This window comes from Epinephelus fuscoguttatus, linkage group LG16 (genome assembly GCF_011397635.1).
Source record: "Epinephelus fuscoguttatus linkage group LG16, E.fuscoguttatus.final_Chr_v1".
In the NCBI taxonomy this organism is placed as follows: Eukaryota; Metazoa; Chordata; class Actinopteri; order Perciformes; family Serranidae; genus Epinephelus; species Epinephelus fuscoguttatus.
In genome coordinates this window covers 30,933,818-30,955,789 of record NC_064767.1, presented here as the reverse complement: position 1 = coordinate 30,955,789, position 21,972 = coordinate 30,933,818, and the positions used below count along the sequence as shown (strand labels likewise).

Here is a 21,972-nt window from a genome sequence, read left to right as displayed (position 1 = left end):
AAGACAAACTCATAAGGTTGTGGTTGCTAGGTGACAGTGGCACTAGGTACCATAACACATTAGACATCAGTGCATGTACCGAAACAATATTGCTTGGACTACACTGGACTATGCTACTGAGTGTTGGAGCCAGATGAGCAGAGAATTATGTAGCCACATGGCAGCTCAACAATTAACTAAGTATAACTGTGTCCATGGAAGTGAAGATGTTTAACAATGTGGGTTTGTCATGAGCCTGTGCTGCACACAAACATCCTTTTTGTTACAATGAAACTTGTATAGTTGACAATTCTCACCAGTGTCTATGACCACTGCCTTTAGACACACTTCTCCTCTGACACTGCTCGTCACCTCAATGCTGTCAACTGACATCTAATTTGCTAATGAGTTAGAATTAACTCTTCAAGCACGTTATTGCCATTGTTCATGAAGGAGCAGCAGAAATCAATAGCTGGCCTCTTTCCAACACTGTGACATACATGACTTGACACCAAGGGCACCAACAGATGAATGTCAGTGTATCAGCAAATTTCCCTAGTGTCAGATCCCAATTATGAAAATACTCCGCATTCTCAATAAGTCTGAACTTCTTTGTTCATATTGGTTACCATTTGCTTTAAAAAGATCACTTAAATATTTGCATTATATGTAATACCTTCTTATCTTACAAGTTCCTATTATATATGTTGTTGGCTTGTCCTGGCCTCCGAATTCCCCAGATCCCAATCCGATCAAGCATGCCGGACCTTGCAGGACTCAGAAGATCTGCTGCCAGCGTCCTGGTGCCAGACACCGTAGGAGACTCCTAGAGGTCCTCTGTCTATGCCTCGACAGGTCAGATCCAAGTCCAGACGGCTCTGGGTACCAAGATGCTCAATCAAATTGAGACGTTGGGAATGTGGAGGCTGGGTCGATGCTTTGAGCTCTTTGTCACGTTCCTCAAGCCATTTCCGAGCAGTTTTTGCAGTATAGTGTGGCTCACTGTTCTCCTGGGGGCAACTGCCATTGGGGAGTGCTGTTGCCACAAGGGGGTATACTTAGTTTGCAAAGAAGTTTGGGTGGGTCGAGCGTGTCAAGAATGCCAGGACCCAAGGTTTCCCAGAAGAACACTGCATTGTAACAAGATGATCAACATCATTAACCTCACCTGTCAGTGGTTTTAATGTTGTGGCTGATCAGTTTATATAAAATTGACTTGAAATGAAGGAGGTATTTATCAACCTTTTTGTTTTCGACAACAATACAAAAACATACGGGTGAGGGTTGGGCAGTTGCTCCTTGGTGCCCCTATGTTCAGAAAAAAAAAACCCACAGCAAAAGTGCCCTCTTGGATGCCCCTATGGTAGATAAAACATGATGAAGTGCCCTTGAGGGTGCCCTACCAGTGAAGGAAACAAGATGAAATGCACTAATGGGTGCCCCTAAATGGATAAAATGTGATAGGTGGCCTTAAAATAGAGAAAACATGATGCATTGCCATATAGTCTGCCTTACATGCTGGAAAATGTTGTGGGTTTTTTTCATTATTTTTTGTCCCTGCCTCTCAGACAGCCACAGTTTGCCATTATGAATACAAACATAAAGACAGACACATATCCCAGTCCCCTAAAGGCTTTTTCATAAGATATATGTTCACATCATTATGGTGCCTTTCAATCAAGCAGACACCAGGACAGATCAAGGATTGCTTTACCATTGTGGATCAATAGCTTGCCCCTCATTAGCACTGCAATACAGTGGCTCAGATTCATTAACTCGCTGTTGCTTATTTCTAAACAGAGACTTGGTTTACAGTCAAAGGTTAAGGCAACACATTTTTTTTCTATCCAACTTAAATATTTCAAGTAATTGCATTTAATCTGCCTCGGCGTAGTGTTTTTACCTGTGGCTTTCTCAAGACCACATCAAGAACAACCTTTCTCACTAATCAGAAAGTCTTCTTTGATGTGGCTTTATGTGGGGATAATGAGTTAATCATGGGGATAGGGAAATTGAGTGGGATTGCTAATTATGGAGTTAATGCTGTGGAAAGAAACAGAGGATAAGAAATTGAACAGCAGCCCTCCCCAGGTGAGACATGTGCGGGTGTGCGCATCTGTACTTGTCTGTCTATGTGGACAACACATGCATGCAAGCACGTGTGGGGGAACTGCGGAACACGTGTGTGCATCTATTATGTACATTTACCGTCACTGGGAGGTAGAAAGTCATTATGTCATAACAGATGCCTCACAGGCCCTCGGTAAGCTGTGCTTAATAGGTCTAGAAACTCATCAGTGGGTCCCCACACTCCCACACAATCACACACACAGGTTTGCCAGTCACTTCATGGTGATATTGTACATCTTAGACCTCCATTTTCATATTCTGTGCTGCATACGGCACTGGAACAGGGCCAAAATCAAAATGGGAAATGAAAGAAATGTAAAGAGCACACCACTGTCAATGTGTTATATGTTTATGTGTATGTATATTCTCTTTTTCTTCTTTTAGCAAGCTGTGCTAGTAAGCTGTGTTTAATAGGTCTAGAAACTCATCAGTGGGTCCCCACACTCCCACACAATCACACACACAGGTTTGCCAGTCACTTCATGGTGATATTGTACATCTTAGACCTCCATTTTCATATTCTGTGCTGCATACGGCACTGGAACAGGGCCAAAATCAAAATGGGAAATGAAAGAAATGTAAAGAGCACACCACTGTCAATGTGTTATATGTTTATGTGTATGTATATTCTCTTTTTCTTCTTTTAGCAAGGGTCTGAGTGTCCCTTTCGGTGACAGCAGTGCTATGAAACTAGCAAGTAATTACTGTTTCTATTACAAATTAATCTGCCAATTAATTTATGATTGATTATTTTCTAGATTGATTTTTTTAGTCGATAAAATGTCAGACAACAGTGAAAAACGTCCATCATAATTTCCCACAGCTGAAAGTGATGTCTTTAAATTGCTTGTATCTTTCCAACTTCAATGGGATATCAATGGGATAACTTTCCAAGATATCCAATTTTCAGTGAAAGCAGCACAGCCTCCCATTTATGAGGGTGGAAACAGATCATTGCATGATAAATGCCCTTAATGATTAATTGATTACAAAAAATATTGTGTAATTTATGTAGATTATTTTCAGTACGACTCACAAATCTTATTCACACAGTGGTTTATTGTTTGCTAATCCACTGGTCACATATAGACTTGGCTTGGGCAGTATCAAGGTATTATGGTGTACCAGGGTTTTTAGAACCCCTGAGGGAATGATTTTTAATTCCATCAAAAATACAGACTCCCCTTCTCCTATGAAACTGATACAGAGATGCTGTATTGAGGTGTTGTATTGTAGTGCACACCATACGCCACCAGAGGTCAGTCTTTACTCGAGGAAGAGGCAGCTGAGCTGAGAAAGATGGCGACTGCAAGAGGTGGGGATAACATTACAGAACAGAAGTGAAAACAAACAGCATGTGGATTGTCACATCTAACTTGATGAATGATGGGTTTATTTTTACACAAACACGGTGACTACCGTCACTTGTTATTATCAGCAGCTCAGCTTCTATGTGTTCTTTGTTCGTTTGTTTTTACACAAATATCACACGTTAAAAGATACCAACCAAGCCAAATGTAGACACTGCCTTGCTCCTATTTTCTGACCAGTTTCTCATGCTGCAGCTGCAGCTACAATGTCATTAACTCGAGGCAACATCCTTTCCTTTTTTTCACACTCATCAACACCTGAGCTAATCAGCCGATCAACCACTTCCTCATTCTAAATGAGAACCTGAGGTTCTGAGGCCCACCCCACCCCTCCCTGCCACACTGCCCACCAGATGGCAAAGGGACAGATCCATCATTGCTTGTGAGGAGTGTCACGTCCATCGCCCATCTTGGCGTAGCGCGCTGCACCTCAGGGCGTGTCCATGCCAGTCCCCGTGCCAGGGATCGTGGGCATGTCAGCTGTTGCACCTCCAACACGTCACAGCTGCAGATGCTGCTTATTTGCAGGTTAATGTATTTTGGGGAGAGTTGTGTCAGAGTGCTGGTGAGTGAAGCAAGCCAGCCATCCAATTAGAGCAGAACAGATTAGGAGGCTTTTTACATTGGGAAAGTCAGAGCGACAGCCTCCGGTGGGCGAACATGTAAAAGTGCAGTTGTGTCCAGAGATAGGTTAGATAATAGTTTCTTACTGTTAATATCTTGTTATTGTTTTCTGTGGTTGTCCGTCTCTGGCAGGCGTATTGTGAAACGGTGGCCACAGGAGTGGGTGTAGAACCTTCTGGCAATGTGGGCAAGGTGTCCTGTGTACAAAAATAACCACAGACTGATGAACCCACACTAACTTTTACAGTCACACATTCCTGAGATCTTCCAAATTGTTGACAGGCTAAATGTGTAAATGTGTGTAAGGCTATTCCTGCCTAGCACAGAACCAAGAGTTCAAATTGAATTACATAAAAATGTAGCCGTTTGCCTTGGAGAAGTTATTTTTATGACTGTGTGTCTCCAGGGCAACAGGCTAATGACACTCATCTCACAGTCTGGTGGCATCCAAATCCATTACGCTACCTAACCCGTGGCATTACAAATCTGCTTGCCATCATCCAATTTGCCTCCTGTAAATTGCCTTTTCATTCTATGAAGAAATGGTTCCCCATTTGTAATATATGTGTCAAAAGGATTACCAATGTAATATTAATATTCTTGCAGACAATTAGACATCACAAAAGGGAACATTATGTCCATAAAATTACCCATGGATTGGGTGGGAGAGTGATACAGAGTGGGGAGGAAGAGGAGAAAGAGGAAGATGGAGAGATTGTCACCACACAGTGTTGACTGGGGGCCGATGCAGCAGAAGGAACAGGGTGTCGCAAAAAGATAATGAAAAGAGCTAGTACCTCTCACACTGCTGGGCTGAATCAATCAGTAAGGGATTCAAAAAATGTTCATCATTTATTCTCTGCCAGGAGCCTTTCCTGTTCTCAAGAAAAAAAAAAAAAAAGAAAAAAAAATAGAATAACTTTGAATACATTTCACGGCACAATTTTTCTGCCAATCAAAAGTAAAACTGTCTTAGAAACTCCCTAACTGTGCTCCTTCTAAATACAACAGGGGGCTCTCCATCACTTTTCCACCTCAGCTGCAGTTTGTTTAATCCAATATGGGATTGTGGGTCCATGGAGACAAACGTCTGTGCATCAGCATGCAGAGGCTGGTTATCCCCATCTGGGCTCGGTTATTATACAGGCCTATAACTCTGTGGAAGTTAAAGCTCTCAGACTGATCTCAGAGGCAGCGTATCCCCGCCCGGCCTTCCCCTCTCCACCTTTGCTATATGGCTTATATGTAACTAATGTCTGCTGTCTTCACACTGAAGCTTCATTTCAGTCTGCTGAGATGAAAATGTACAGTAAGCAGACCTCGCCCACTTCCTGCGCCCCTCCTCCAAACCGTATATGTCTTCATGTTAATGCCAGTCACGCAGGCAGAGAAGTGCACTCAGGTGGGTTAATGAAATTCTCTCGGGCCGCTAAGCAGGGCAAAGGTTACCAAGGTTGCACCTCCTACGGGAGGTGCACCTACACACTAACCCACAAACATCCTCCTCAGATGCCCAGCCCACCTGTCTCCTAACAGAAGACTGAAGGCAGACACATGTTCACGAGCCAGATGCAAACTCGAAAATCCCTGGCAATCTTTTCCATTTTTGTTCCTTTCAAGCAGCATGCTCTCACATGCTCTTACCACCTCTCCACTTAAACAGGCTAAACAGCCTCTCTGCAAGCCGGGAAGTAATGGGAAATATTACATTTCAGTGGGTTTAATACTTAAAATTCCTCCCTGACTTGGTGTAGAATATTTATGATAGTAAAACACATTGCATTTCCAGACTATCAAGAAGAGCCGCAGGCAAATGTGCCCAAGAAGTGGCCTGTTTGGGGAATATTTTATCTCTACATGGTAGCTCCTTAAATGGATTTATGACTCATAAAAACAATCTACTGGAAGCGCTGCGCACATAAATGCCACCGCGCGTTACCTCGTTGACTTCAGAGAAGAACTGCATCACAAAACAAGAGGAGAAGTGGGCTCGTGGTTACCTGGGGAGATGGGTCAATAAATGTCAGCATGGCATCATTAGCCCTGTCACTTAATGATGCAGCCAGCTAGAAGCGCGACACTGATGTGCTGCACTTACGTGGCCATGTGGAAACAATGCTAGAATGAGACAAAAGCATTTTGGGGGGGTATTTCACATGATGGCATGCACACGGCAAATATCATCATGACCATTGATGCCGTCACAGGCAGTTAGCGGAAAGCATAGATGAAGCTTGGCGAACGTAACTTCAGGAGTGTTTTTCCCTCTCCACTCTGGGGTGCCGTTTGGCTCACGCTGAAAATAACATCAACATTTTGCCACATTTAGCTTCAAACAATGTTTAAGAAAGTGTTGTGAATTTTTTAACGTCACCTTTTACCACATTTACAGCAATAATTGTTAACTTGGAAATATATTAAATAGTTAAATCTAAATATTAAATGTGGCACCTCAATGTTAAATGTTAAATCTAAATATTAAATCTAAATCTAAATGCTAAATCTAAATATTAAATCTAAATCTAAATCTAAATCTAAATGTTAAATCTAAATGCTAAATCTAAATCTACAGGTTAAATGTTAAATCCAAATGTTCTGGGTGAAACTAAATATCTAGCTAATATGCAAATTCACATTGCCGGTCACTGGAAGTACCAAAATAAAAGCTTGAGATGGTCAGACTGTGTTTATAGAATCAAATAACGAATTACAAACAACTTATCGGGGGAAATGGACACTTGAACATACATTAGCGTGATAATAACTACCTAAAATAACAAGAAATATGCTTGGAGATATTTTATTTGATGTGTACTTTGAGTTGTTAGTGTCCCTTCAGAGGGAATCACCTTGTTGTTTACAATTACTTCCGGGTAGAAAACCAGCAGAGTTTAGCTACATATATATATATATATATATATATGAATATCTCACATTTTTCATGTCACTATATTCACTAACTCTAAACAGTCCGTGAAAAAAATATTTTTCCAGTGGATGTCTTAGTTACAACATGATTGAGCTAACTGGAGTAGTTTCATGTCATATGACACAACGGGAGGCTTTTAACAGATGATGTCTGGAAAAAAAAAAATTTTTTCACAGACCGTTTAGAGTTAATGAGTCATTTCATACACCGCTAACGGGGCTAACAGCTAACGGTTGTTAGCTTAGCTTAGGTTGATAGTCCCTCCGAAGGGACACTAACAACTCAAAGTACACGTCAAATAAAATTTCTCCAAATATGTTTCTTGTTATTTTAGGTAGTTATTATCACGCTAATGTATGTTCAAGTGTCCATTTCCCCCAATAAGTTGTTTTTAATTCATTATTTGATTCTATAAACACAGTCTGACCATCTCAAGCTTTTATTTTGGTACTTCCGGTGACCGGCAGTGTGAATTTGCATATTAGCTAAATATTTAGTTTCACCCAGAACATTTAGATTTAACATTTAACATTTAACATTTAGATTTAGATTTAGCATTTATATTTATATTTATATTTAGCATTTAGATTTAACATTTAGATTTAGATTTAGCATTTATATTTATATTTATATTTATATTTAGCATTTAGATTTAACATTTAGATTTAGATTTAGATTTAATATTTAGATTTAACATTTAACATTTAGGTGCCACATATAATATTTAGATTTAACTATTTAATATATTTCTGAGTTAACAATTATTGCTGTAAATGTGGTAAAAGGTGACGTTAAAAATTAACAAAACTTTTTTAAACATTGTTTGAAGCTAAATATGGCAAAATATTGATGTTATTTTCAGCGTGAGACACTTTACAAACGGCACCCCATACTCCACTGTGGGAGAGGCAGGACACAACATATTTCTTTATTTTGGATCCATATGCTGCCAAGCCCTCATGGTGCCATCCACAAGGGGAAAAATATGTGTATATGTGTGTGTGTTTCAGTTAGCAGGCCGCTCTGAGTCCTGACGTCCAGCTGATGGGTTTATTTGAATCTCCCACGCAATATGGGGGATGGTTCTGTCGCTATCAGTGAGGTGAAGTGTGGTAATATGAGCAGAGACAGAGGGAAGTTAGATGTGTCCTCTTTTTAAGAGCTCCCTGTCAGGGTGGTTGACATTATAGATTTGCTGGTAGAGGAAGAATCTCACTACATACCTAGATGTAGAGGAAACAGCTTCACAGTATTCATTTCCCGCATGGACAGTGTTCCATTATCGTGTTTCCTAAAATACTGCACGAATGTTTCATTTCTTTTGTGGTAACATACTGAATAAAAAGCTTCCCATTTGGTTCCTAGTGCCATCTAGTGCTTACCCTATATCTATCTAGACATGTCTGTCTGCTTTATGACACACACAAACCTGAACGAGGTGTCTGGTCTCCACAGCAACAGGTCTCCCCTCTCTCATGCTGTCAGTGAACCAGCTGATGTCTAACACATGCACGCTGGGTAGATTCTTCAGGGCACACTCCTTCAGCCACTTCCACAGGGATGAAGCCTGGCTCTCCTCTGACACCACATGAGTGACCTCATCGCTGTAGAGACAGAGGAAAAAAATCTGTCAGAAGGTTTATTGTTCACTTTATGGTTAGCGAGGACGGTAGTGAGAATTATTTGGTCTAAAACCGTCGGGATCAAGTTTCTGTTCAAGTTTCGAGCATCTGTATAAGAAGCACAGGAATCGATACAGTGAAATTCTTGCATGCAGGCACTTTCAGTTTAAAAACACAAAAATCTAAAATTTAAAATATTGAGTGCGACATAACACTTCTGTATAACATGAAATATGCTTGATAAACAAGGGACAATTACCATTGATAAAAACACATTTATGTCTGATTTATTCTGAGTTTAACATTAATTACTAATTTAATAAACTGCCTTCATCAGGCAGTGTTTCCCACAAGTGCAAAATTGGAAATGAAAAGCCTGGAAATATAAAATGATTCCACTGATCTATCGGCCTGGTCTCAAGCACTGTTCATACGTTCTTCTTTGAAAAGTAATGCACCAAAATTTTGTACATACCCTACATAATCATGAGCCAGTCATTTGTGTATAACCCACATATTTTCGTAGGGTGTGATGACATGACTAATGCACTGACAGGAGTAAAGAAGGAAGTGGTCCCTGTTAAGAGGCCCAGTAGTGGGGTGGTGAATGGTTCACAAAAACAAAGGACTATCTTTCAGGACTTCCCCCAGAAGACCAGCACACAGAGCCGTGTGAACTTCGAGTGAACTTTAAGTCACTTAAATGTACGCTGTCACCATGTTTCTTTTCCTGTAACTAACCACAGTAACTTAAAGCCTAGTTCACATTACACGATTTTCACCGCGATTTTGACGTCGCAGAGGATCTTGAGAGCCACCTTGGGTCGGAGGTGAGTCGGCAGATAGTCTGCCACGACGAGTCCTCATGTGTGAACAAGCTGACGAGCAAGTCGCCCCCTCGTCTGCCACTGGGACTGGATATCTGGCATGCTAAAAAACTGGAGAAGTGTGACACGACTGACAAAGAGCATCAGCCAGTGAGAGGCGGGATATGTCCCATGTCAGCATGCAGGAGGATGGAAGAAATGTGAGGAGGACAAGCCGCAGGGTTGCCACTTGCCAGGTCCACTTATTAGCCGCGACTTTGGGCTTGTTTCTAAAGTGGAGTTGCTTATTTGGGCTTGCTCTCTAAACATCACCTTTCTCTATATATATCCATCTAATAAGTTATTTAAACGCATGATAGTCGCTTCTTTTGGGCTTGTTTCCATAGCACTGGTTGCTTGTTTCTCTCCCAAGATCTGGCAACACTGACAAGCTGGCAAGCAACAACAACAATGGCGGCGTCCACAGGATCATGGGGAGCGCGTTGGGAAGAATATCCATGCCTTGACAATGTGTCGTCTCCAAGTTTGGTGCTCTGTCGGCGAGGGCTCAGTGGAGAAATCTTGTGGTGTGCACTAGAGTTCTCAATAGGCCCAAAAATTCAACCCGAAATGACGCGAGGGACTTGAAGCCTGAAACCGGCCCGGCCCGACATCATCACATACATCACTGGGTCCGAGCCTGACTGAACCCGAGTTTTTTTTTTTTTTTTTAAATGGAAGGGGAAAAAAATGATGCTCCCCCTGTGTGCCTCAGCAGTCTGGCTTCCCTGGCTCAAATACAGTATCTTTAATCACTTAAAGTCAACCAATCATTCATGTTCCAAAATAATATTACCAGACAGACAGGCTTCAACGTCAGCGTGGGGGAGAGCAACCATTGCGCATCAGGTAGCGCTGCGCTGCTGATTTAATGAGCCGCAGCCACTCTCTACACTTTTCCTGCACCTGAACGCTGACTAACTGACTGAACTTTGCTCACACTTCACAGCAGCATATCTTGTTTTAGTATTATTTTTTTCGTCAGAATGGAATTCAGCATTCTTTATTTTTATAATTCGCATATTCTTCTTGCTTAATTATTATAGCCCTATTATCATCCCCCTTACACACACACACACACACACACACACACAGCAGACGATACTTCAACTTCAACTTAAACACTTTATTAAAAACAGTAACTATAACCTTCAAACATCAACAACATAACATTGAATAATGAATGGACTTGGAATAATCTTAACAGACATGCATATTTTCTTCCTCACAGGCTGCTCAGAAGTGAGAACCATGGACAGCAGCATTGTGTGTTAGTGCTGCTGTCACAACCTCACACAGTGCGCTTCTCTGACAGACACACTTTTTTTTTCTCTCTCTCTCTTTCTCTCCGCTGTCCGAGCCCAACTCAGCCCACCCCAATTAACTTAATTAGTCGGCCCGAACCGACCCGACCCGTCGGGCTTATTCGGGTCAGGCTCGGGTTGAAATTGAGAACTCTAGTTGCACACACAGGTCGTAACGCATTTGGCGAGACCCCCGATGACAGAAACACTCGTCGCCAGGTAGGAACACTCAAAAGATTACGATAATCTCTGCGACGCAAAATCAGGGTGAAAATCGTGTAATGTGAACTGGGCTTTAGTTGCCTAAACCTAACCACTAAGACTCTATATTGAGTAGATAACTTTACATTAAAAACCTAACATCATTTGTAGTTCGCTAATTCATAGGATATTATAGAAACCATTGTATGAGGATACGTTGGACCAACTCTTTTTAGATGTCACTCAGAACTTTTGTGCATGTCGGAATACTTTTTTCCCAGGATCTGATTCATCAGTGGTCGGGGTGTTGATAGGCTGCGATCCAAACCTCTGAAGCTAATTGTTCAGCATTAGCTACCACAGAGACCTGGGGCCTCACTTATAAAAGAGTCAGGGCTTGACGCTAACTTTTTTCCCAAGGAGCACATGTGCTCCTAAGTTGAAAAAGTAAGGAGCACACAAAGAACTTTAGGGGCACAATGTAAATTGATCAAATAATGTGTTTTCCGTAATAAACGTGATGCAAATAGACATTTACAAGCAAAATTATGCAATGAATTTGTATACAAAATGTACAGAAAGGTAAAATCATCAAGTTTTGAAAAAGTAGGCCTATTGCAATTTAATTTTGTCTTGATGCGCTCTTGCGCTGCGGTAGCACATACACAATGAATTGGTTCGTTGGCGGAGGTCTGCGCTTTGCGCGCTGTGTGTGAAAAGGGCTTTATTTCCACCCTGCCCAGCAGCGGTACCGTGGCGAACGGTCCCTAAAGGCCTCTACACATGATCAGCTGTAAAACCGCTTTGCACTGGCAGCAACACCTGACAACGCGGCACCACTACCCTTGGCGTCGCGCACCGCTCTGTCCCAAAATACAGCGTGTAATTTGAAATACAATTCAAAAATGAAAGTGTAGTAGGCGAACACGTTTCTTCATGCCGGTTTTGTCATGAACAGCACATGTCTAAGTAGGGCTGATGAAAAGAGTGTAACGGTTGTGCCTAATGGCTGTATTTCGAGACATGATAAATGCACTGGAAATACTTAGCTAAATAAATAAATATATTCCATGCAGTCACGCTGTCCTCGCCCCCTCCTGCGCTCACAGAGTGGACAATGAGACGTTAGAGGCAGTGCGGATTAAATACGTATTTAGAAAGAATTTCAATTCAGGATTTGAGTTGGATTTTACAACGTTTTTATGAAACAATTATCACTCACTCCAAGCGCAAAATAAGGCTGCTGGATTTAATTTCAATGATATTGTGGATCTAAGGTGGATATAGCGTGACATTAAATTTGTGTGAGACATCAATAAAAATCTGACACCACTTCTCCACCTCGCGTCTGCATCACCACTTACCAGTGTCTCCAAAATGTGCGCACGCATGACTCAGAGTTTGCTTACAGGTGCGCACATTCTCCTGCCAAGTTTATTTTTATAAATCACAACCTTTGCGTGGGAAGTGGCGTACGCCACTTTCAAGCCCTGTTTTGTGCGTAAGGAAGCTTCATAAACGAGGCCCCTGATAGTTAAAACACGTAAAAACACTGAATAAAGCCGTGTCACATTACAACTCAGTGTTTTTCCGAAGCTCTTCGGTGGTCAGACATCAGGAGGAGCTGCTAACTGAGCTGTAGCTATTGTTAGCTTAGCATATTTTTAGGTGCTTAGCTTGTTTTTAAGGTTACAATTCCTTCAGTGTTTATCGCTAGAGGTTTTTATAGGGAGTCAAATTATTTGCAGAGGTCTCCTTCTCCCCAAAACAAACGGACACAGTAATCAAAACTGGTAATAAAAATTAAAAAAAAATAGAATCAGTTCCACATTAAAAACCAGTGTTTCTCCAGTGTTCTTTTTGTTGACACGGGAGGTTAGGGAGGACTGCAAGCCAAGTTACTGCTAACCCTAACAAAAACACAAATACATAAATCTCTCACCAAAAGTGTTCTAATTTAATTATGTGTTCATGTATAACCAAATCGCTCACAGTGAGAAGCTGATTGAGAAAACGTGTTCGGGGCCTTTAAGTGATTCAGTTTCTCTTGATGCAAAAAATTAGATGGCGAAACCATTTAACCATGTTTATGGATTAGGATTCCCAGGATACCTTGAATTGTTTGATTGAAAGATTTCCTTCACTGCTTGATTTAACAGAAAGAACTTTCCTGTCTCAGTCTCCGCAGCCTTTAGAGAGTGCAGAGGTTCAAGTGAGGCTTTTGAAATGCAGCTCAGATCTCAGCATCATGGTCTTACTCGTGCTGTTTTGGGATCAACACTGGGTGAACAACAATCAGCACAGACCCCCAATGCCTCCCTCCACTGTTTGATAGCTGAACTCGTTCAACCGGTGCCTCCTACAGCTCCGCCGAGACTTCCTCAACAGACTTTTCATCACAGCCTCCTCCCCTCTGCTTCCTGCCACGGAGTCTAACTACCATACCCAATCAGGGCGCCCAGCCGTGCATAATTACCCTGGGCACGCTCCTCCTCTTCCTCTCTCCTGGCGTGGGTAAATCAGTGGAAAGACTCTTTAAGGGATATCCCAGCAGAGCTCAGGCTGAGGCCTAATTGGCCAAATCACTGACGAAACTAATCCCCTATCTCAGCATACCAGTCCGGCCACCGATGGTTCACGTTTTCAATAAAAGTCCTTCCCAGCACAGAGATATGAACAAAGAGCCTCTGAAACAAACACATTTGAGGTATCTCAGGGACACAGCTATTATCTCCAAAAGCTTAAATTCACCTGCCGTGTACGGTTGTCTAACCACAGTAATAGAGATTTGGCTCTTGAGGCCAATTTCCCTCTAAAATCACAAAGGGTTGGGTTCCTATGTTGGAACAAGATTAAGATCATAGAAAGAAAAACTCTCTCCCTGTGCCATGTTTACCTAGATATAATCCATCCCCTGAATTGGGATCCTTATCTCATGCATAGCCGCACAGAATGTAAAACGGCAGATTGACATGCAAATGAGCGAGAATGCAAGCCCAGCACCAGATTGTACTTTCCAGAATCAGTGGGACTCTGAGCCCAGACACAAGGACAGGCTAAAGTCAATGGGCTTTGATAGGGAGAACCCTCTTGAGTCGTCGCATGTCAGCGGCTACCCCCCTATTCCTTCCACTGAAATCCAACAGGCAGATCAAAGACACAGTATGTCCATAAATAATTTTTACACCATGGAGAGGTTTCATCTGTTTGCCTTTTCCAGCTGCTCCCATGAGACATCTTCACTGAGATATACCCAATCCCTGTAAGTAGTAAATTAATCATAAGGAATAAATATCTGAATTAAATTACATTTAATTATCATTCAACTCATTCAAAAAGAGCTGCTTTCATGCCCAAACTATCAAGATGTCTCATTATAGATAAACTACATGAGGAAGTGGCCAAGTGAAAAGCCCTAGATACCAACTGTCCAATCAGAACTTAAATTGGCAAGGCAGACCTGCAAAGCTTTGGATTTCTCCATATGTTGAAATGGTGTGCATGAGGCTGGAGCAAGAGCAATACTTTAATGCAGTGGTTCCCAGCTGGTGGTCACAGTCCAAAAGTGGACCGTGGGTCTATTCTGAATGGACCGCAAGTGGATCGCGAATATGTCAAGTTTGTAAAAGAAATCTTTATTTTGAAGTACGGTGACTTTTCTGCACAGAGCTTTTACTTTGAAGTGCTGTTTCCTGCTGTAGAGAGAGTGACTAACAGATAGCTACTTGACAGATGGCATTTCTCAAAGTCCAGAACAGAACCTTGAACGGCTGAATTTCAAGGAAGATATGTCATCGAATCCCGCCAAAGGACAGTTCCAATGTCAAGGAGACTTGGAATTCTACCGAGAACGGAGTTCCTCCTTCAAGGACTTTCCAAGGACACAAAGTGGGCATAATGAACCCACAACTCTTTGCGCACAATTTGCTGGAGTTAAAGGCAGGGCCTCTTCAATGACGCACACCAGGGGGCGCTGACTAGCTTGTTCTAATGTGTATTCACTGTATGCTAGGAGGGAGTCTATCCTACCAAGGAAGCATCCTTGACTTTAAAGAAGCACTAAGAGACAGCAAACCAGCTCAACAACATGGCCAAATGAAAGTATGACCCTGAATGTATTAAACAGTGTGGACCTTGAATTAATGACTACAGAGAAATCTGGACCCCGATGCTGGACCAGTTAGGAACCACTGCTTTAATGTAAGCATAGCATCAGCATGTCGAGCTGACTAGATCACGAGCTACAGTGGTAACCTAATGTAACTGCGTAATTGAGTAATGCTCAAAGAACAGTGGCATTTAGAACCACAATATCAGATACTCATGCCTTGCAACGTGACCTCAGTCTAAAGAATTATTGTCCTTTTACGCACAGTTTACACTATAGATAGATATTTGTCACAGTTCTAACTGGCCGAGTCGCTCTGTGAACGCACACTGTAGATGTACAAGCTTTCTCAGGGGTATTGGTTTTGCAGCGAGGGCCTGATGAAGATGTGCTGACTGATGCAGTTAAAAGTAACCTTTGACATCTTGAAGTTTCGTATGCAATCAGTGAAGCCATTCGTGTCACGATCCCACCACTCCTGGTTTCGATTGCTCCGCAGAAAGCCATGCCAAAAAGCCACTCTCAACCTAAATAGCTTCTGCTCATCTTTAAAAATGTGAATGTGAACAGCCAAACAAAAACCTCAGATGAGAGCAATAAATCAGAATGAGCACTAGGGCTTGCTGTGTGAATGCCACAGTAGCTCAGACATACAGGACACACCTCTTTACCGCCATGTGTCCAACATTGAAACTAATTTTGGTATTGATTTGGAGTCACCAGATGACATCACATGGAAGCTTTTGAAAAAACTGTTAGTAAGGGATTTTCTAGTAAGATATTTACGTAAATAAATTTTATCAAAATTATTCCGCAACTGACACAGATTTATCATCATTATTTAATAATCATTTCTCAAAAATATGGACTAGTCATCATGAAGGCATTTAGAAAAACATGAGTACTGTGTCATTTCAACAGTATTTTATTGATGGTCAACCGCCAGCAGTTAGGTGTGAGGGCTGTGAGGTGAGCTAACCCTGCTTCTACTGGTTCTACTAACACAGAATGAACTGAAGATGGCTGTCGAATATCCAACTTAGAACTGACTTCACCGCGGTCTTTCGTGAAAGAGCATTCATTGCAGCTCATCAATCAGCCAGGACAAACATGTCGATATTTGGATCCATGTTTATGTGCATCAGACTTGAAATTAGGCCAAGGGGAGACTGGTGTGTGTGTGTGTGTGTGTGTGTGTGTGTGTGTGTGTGTGTGCGTGCGTGCGTGCGTGCGGGCGTGCGTGCGTGTGTGTGTGTGTGTGTGCCAGCACATTCCTTTATGCACAGAGGAGTGTACACAGTGTATCTGACCATATGCTCAAGGCAGTGTGCCTATAACTTGTGTAAGACTAGATACAGGAGGTGTTGCTATCAAACTGCAGCTGATATCAGTTTTGTCGGCTTGCTGAATTAATGTCAGTTTGAGGCAGGCACGCTCTACTTCCTGTCGTTGGTTTCAAACAATTGTATCAAGCCAAGTGTAACCGTAGGAGCGCTCAAGCTGTGTTTCTGGGAATGCTGCCATGGCCAAGCTGGCACACGGCTGGCAGGCACACTTAGACACGCATTTAAACACTCACACACACGCGTTGGTTATACTATACCCGTGAGGACTCTTTACCTAAATCACATACTAACTTCAACCATTTTTTTTAACCTTGAGGGAACATAAATTTTGAGAAAAGGGCCTTACTGTGATTTTCTAAAAGTCAAATTGATTCTTGCAACAACAAAGGCAGAGAAACACACACCCACCTGCTCACCAGAGGAGCTCAGAGTCTGAGTCTTTAGCTGCCCAGGCCTTAAAACAAAGTGGACTTTTAAAAATGGAGAGGCTGCATCAACAGTATCACTAGCCTCAAAGGAACCTGACTCTGAAGCATAGCGGATGTCAAGCAGAGGACTTCTGCTGTGTTCACAGTTTGGGATTTAAAAGACACTTTCAATCAGAGACAAAAAAAATGAAGACGGCACGCTGCTTCCATAATTACCGCACAATAGATGATTCATCATCGCGAGGAACAAGCTCACAAAACATCTCTCCTTAAGTGCGACTTCACAAAAAACTTTTGCCAAACTCATTAAAAAAGTTTGTGTGTGCTCTCTTACCTTTCTTCCAATGTTTTTAGTTTTCTACAAGATGTAGCTGGGTTAGCCAATTTCTTCCCCTTCCTAAACGTATTTATGTAGGAGCTGTGAGTTATGGCTCAGGGGGAAAATCCACCAAGGTGTAGCAGAGACAGGATGGATGCCCTAACCCTTACTAATGAAGTATTCATGAGACAATGGAAGCTCTCTAATTAGCTAATTGGACCTGAACTTCCTTTAAAAAGCCTTGTGTTTTCAAGAAAATGGCACAAAGTAACACTGAATATCTCACCGGAGACCTGCTCAATAATGTCCTGAGCCTTTTTGCAGTGGAACAGACTGATCTGTCTTTATCTGAAAAACCTGGGTTGTTGGTATACAAAGTCAAAATTCAGCACAGGAAATGATGTCTTGCACAGACAATCATTTCATTAATTAGGTTATTTTAACTGTTTTTACAGACTTTAAATGGATATTTATTTAAAGGGCAGCTTCTGGGTTTTTTTTTTCACTGTTTCTTTCAGGGCTGTGTCTGGTTAATTCTTGCACTTTGTAAAAAACGTCTGTCTCTGTGGAGATCCTTGATTTGAGCCTGTCAGTGACAAGAATCAAGCACTTTTAGTGGACAGACATTTACAGTGCAAACATGCCCTAAGTGATTAGATTGCAGCCTGTTTTGCTGCTGCCAACTGCAGCTGCCTCGCTCAGTACTGGACCAGTTTTAAATATTGTTGTCTCCACTCGTCAATCAGACACAAAAAGGGTCCAGGTTGAAAAATACAGTTACACATTAAGCATGAAAATAAGTCTTCATTTTATATTTATTGTCCCGACTGTTAGACAGTCACCCGGCTTGAACGTTATCACCTGATTGAATGGGCGTTATCAGTGGTTATCAGCATCACAGATATGGATTAGAAGCGTCCTGCTCCACCAACTAGTTGTGTTCAGAATGCCATTACCATTGTATTGAATGGCTGTGTTTATTGTTATGCAGCAACAGAGGGAGTCAGCTTACCTAAAGTTAAAAAGAAAGAGCAAGAAAGTCCGCATAGGGAGTTTAATTGGGTTGGTGGATGGTTCAAACATTGGACTGTCACCTAGAGGACAGAATTTGTGTCCTATGTAAAAACAAAAGTCAATGTAGAGTTATTTTAAGTACATGATGTATGACCAACCCACTCTCATCCCCAGGTCATCAAATATTGACACTTTATCACGCCCCAAGGAACCCTTTAGCGTCTTTATAAGACACACTGGGCTTTTAGCTAACTCAAATGTAAATGTTCCACATCAGTACTTGACGCTGACAGCAACTGAGGTAGTACAAAGAGCAAGGTAGTCTGCATAGTTTGGAAGAGAAGGTAAGTTGGATGGGTCAAACAAAACAAGACTTTCATCCAGGAGACCGCAATTCATGTCCTAATCAACGTTCTTTCCAATGATATTACGTAACTTACATACTTATGTCTTGTGTGAAACCAAAAGTCATGGCTGTTTTAACATAACTTTACATAATTAATGAATGGACAAGTGTCACTCGTGTTGTGCCCTTTGCTATGAGAGGTGAAATATATGACAAAGCGTTGGTATTTAACAACTGGGAATGAAAATGGGTTTGTATGTCACGTGATATATATGACTTATGTCACATCATACACATCATGTAACATATTTACTTGGTCTTTGTGTCTAAATCTAACAAAAATGAAAGTGAAATCTAACAAAACGGCTCCCAATGCCATCAGGCATTCAGTGTGCTAATAACGGCATTTTGAACATACTCATCAGAGTATCAGGACCCTACAAACCCATATGTATGATGCTGATAACCACTAATAACTCCCACTTAATTGACTGATAACATTTCAAATGAATGAGACTGTACAAACACGCTCAATCAGTTATTATTGTGAACTTCAGTTTAATGGAGTTACATCAAAAGCTTTGAAGGCCAACTACAAGGTAAAACTATTGTGGCTGGCACCTTAACAAAGAACACAAACCCAGAAAATACTCCTGCTCTTCTCTTCTCTCTACAGTTGCTTGTTCTGTTGAGCTTCACTCAGAAAAGCTTTTAGGCACAGAGCCCTGCTCAGTCAGTGAACAACAAAATGGCAAGCTTTTTCCAACCTGAGGACGTCTTCCACTATGAAGCCCTTTGACCTGGCCAGCTGGGTCAGAAAGCTTCTCCTGCTGCGGCCCATTTTCCTCTCCACCAGGTACAGTCTGACATCCTCAAACTTCACCCCTTCACGCCTGGGAACATCGGCTTCCGCTGGTCTCAACCTTTTCCTCAGACGAGGCACATTAGGAGCATGGAACATCTCCTCTGAGGTGAGCTATCCAAAGTATTTCTGCACCTCTAGGAATTCCTGCTTTTTTGAGCTGTTTTTGTTGTTGTTGTGTGGCACTTAACTGGCATCCAGGAAAAAACACCCACTTTGGTGATGCCACAGTTGTTTATTACACAGATGTAGCTGTCTTTTTTTTTTTTTTTTTTTTTTGCCCAACAGTGAGACAGAGTGTCAGTTAGAGCAGGGTTGGTGAGAGTTGGCAGACAGGAAAAGCCTCTGGCAACAGGTGTTGAGGATTTGGTGTTTACCAAAAAACACCTGCCAAGATTGTATGATTGAGGATGGGAGAAAGGAACATAAAAACACCCTGCTGGCATGGCATTATTCACTTCCAGTAAAAGTTGTTCTGCAAACACACGTTTGGGGGAAGTAAACACAGCCTGATGCAGTTGCTTCTTAAAAAGCGGCTCAAAAGTTTTCATGCTGTTATAACTTTCACTCTCTTGGCTGGAGTAAAGCTTCACTCCTGGGAGATGCCTGAATTCTGGTCACCTCACAAACCCCTCACAGCTGTCCTGCCATGTCCGGTTCGTCTCGCCACTCACCGGCTCATTATGTCCGGACCAAGTCTGCACCATCTGCTCCGCTGCTTTAATTAGCTTACTGCCTAAAATGAGAGCCTTTGTGGGCATTTCCCATGAGATCCCACAAGCTCATACACGCCCTTTAGACACACACAGGTACTGTATATGCAGGCCACTGATGATTAGGAACATTTATCCGGGGAAAAGAAGTGCATGTGCAGTGGTCGGGAACGTAACCTGAAAATGGATTTAATCTTTTTAAGTCGTCTATTCTTTTTGTTTCCAAAGAGGTAATTACAACATGAACCATTGCCCCATGTTGTTTTGATTTGTCTGCTACAGCGGTCAACAATGTGAAAGAAAAGGTTTAAATGTCACTTTGCTGTAATTATCTACAATAATGCATCTGCTCCAGTAGACCAAAAAGGAATGATTTGTTGATTTAGGCAAAAGGGAAAAACACCATTACAGGGCCTTGATTCTACTCTAATTACAAAGCCTCTGTTCATTTCTTCACTTTAATAAGCACACCTTGCTTCTGTCAGCTAGACAGAATTTATTACACTGCTCTCATTAGCGAGGAGTTCGGAGGGTTAACGGGTGTCACAGGGCAGACGTGACTAATTGTTTGACTATTTAGCCCCCCCAATCGCTCAGCTGTATATGAGGCTGCTGGCCCCTATTCAAACTGAGACCGATGAAATTTTACCATCACTAAGACAAATGGCTCTGACACTGCCAGCAGCAATCACCACAAAGAGCAATGAACCCAATTTCTCATGCAACTTTCTTCAGTAGCTCTGTGGATGCATGATTAAATTGTCCGATAATTGTTTAGAATCATCGTCAAATTGGTTTAGAAAGAACAAGTGTGACGGCAAGTGAGATTGTGAGCCCAATTCGAAGACTTTATTTTACTCCAAAAGAGACTAAATAGGTCAGGCTTAACTATGTGGGAATGTGCATAACACAGAGATATTATTGTACTTTTTTCCTCCACTATAATCACTTATTTCAGATAAAAAGTTTCATACTGTAAATGATGATTATATAAAAAAAGGTTCATTATTATAATCTACTCAACACTAAATAGAGGAGATAACTCCACCTCAACCAGCTATAAAATGCTACCTCCACATTATCGTGTATGTCATAATAATCCAGTAGAATATCATATAATATTCTCAAAGGGGCCATTTAAGAGTGGACGACTCCTACATGTGATACTCTAAGTACCTTTTCTTGCTAATACTTCCATTCAATGAACACTACTTTAACTTGTAGAGGAGTAATTTAATTTGTGATTTATTAGTACTTTTACCCAAGGAAAGGGTCTTAATACCTCTTCAGTGGCGGAAGTAGCATTCAAGTTATTTACTTAAGTAAAAATAGCAACACTATACTATAAAAATGCCCTGAGGGAACACTCCACTAGAGCCATTGCATCATCAATGGCGCTTTTAAGGGGTGTCTCAGTGGAGGACACTGGTCTACTGGTCCTCCACCTCAACATTTGTACAGTCATATCTCAGGGACATAACTGCTGACACTGTGTCTCAATCGATGCTTGGGGCACTGTCTGGGGGGACCTGGTCTGGGGCAGACTGAGGTGGGTTTTTTTTATATCACCCATGTTTTGCGGGGGTGGTTGCAGCCCCAGTGCGAGACCTTCAGGCAGGTGATGCTCAGCCTCAGGACTGTTTTTCATGGTTGTTTGTTGGGTCTGAGCTCATGTCACTTCAAGCCCAGATGGGAGTATATCTCATCCCTTTGGCTTTCACCCTGGTTTTAACCTATAGCAAAGCCTGTTAGATGGTGAAGCACATAAGACACAGAAACAGTACTTACCTGGATCTAACCACAGTTCAGTG

The 21,972-nt window shown here is 41.8% G+C and overlaps 1 protein-coding gene across 1 annotated transcript in view; it reads right to left on the bottom strand.

The window, feature by feature from the left end:
- Nucleotides 1-19,691, bottom strand: part of dntt (deoxynucleotidyltransferase, terminal) — a 121,376-nt gene extending 101,685 nt beyond the window's left edge. The window contains exons 1-3 of the mRNA XM_049600469.1: nt 19,354-19,691; nt 8,462-8,636; nt 4,190-4,300 (exon numbers count right to left, since the gene is read on the bottom strand). Coding sequence (XP_049456426.1) covers nt 4,190-4,300; nt 8,462-8,636; nt 19,354-19,547 — 480 coding nt within the window. The 5' untranslated portion in view covers nt 19,548-19,691. The remainder of the gene's footprint in view (nt 1-4,189; nt 4,301-8,461; nt 8,637-19,353) is intronic.
- Between the last annotated feature and the right edge of the window lie 2,281 nt (nt 19,692-21,972).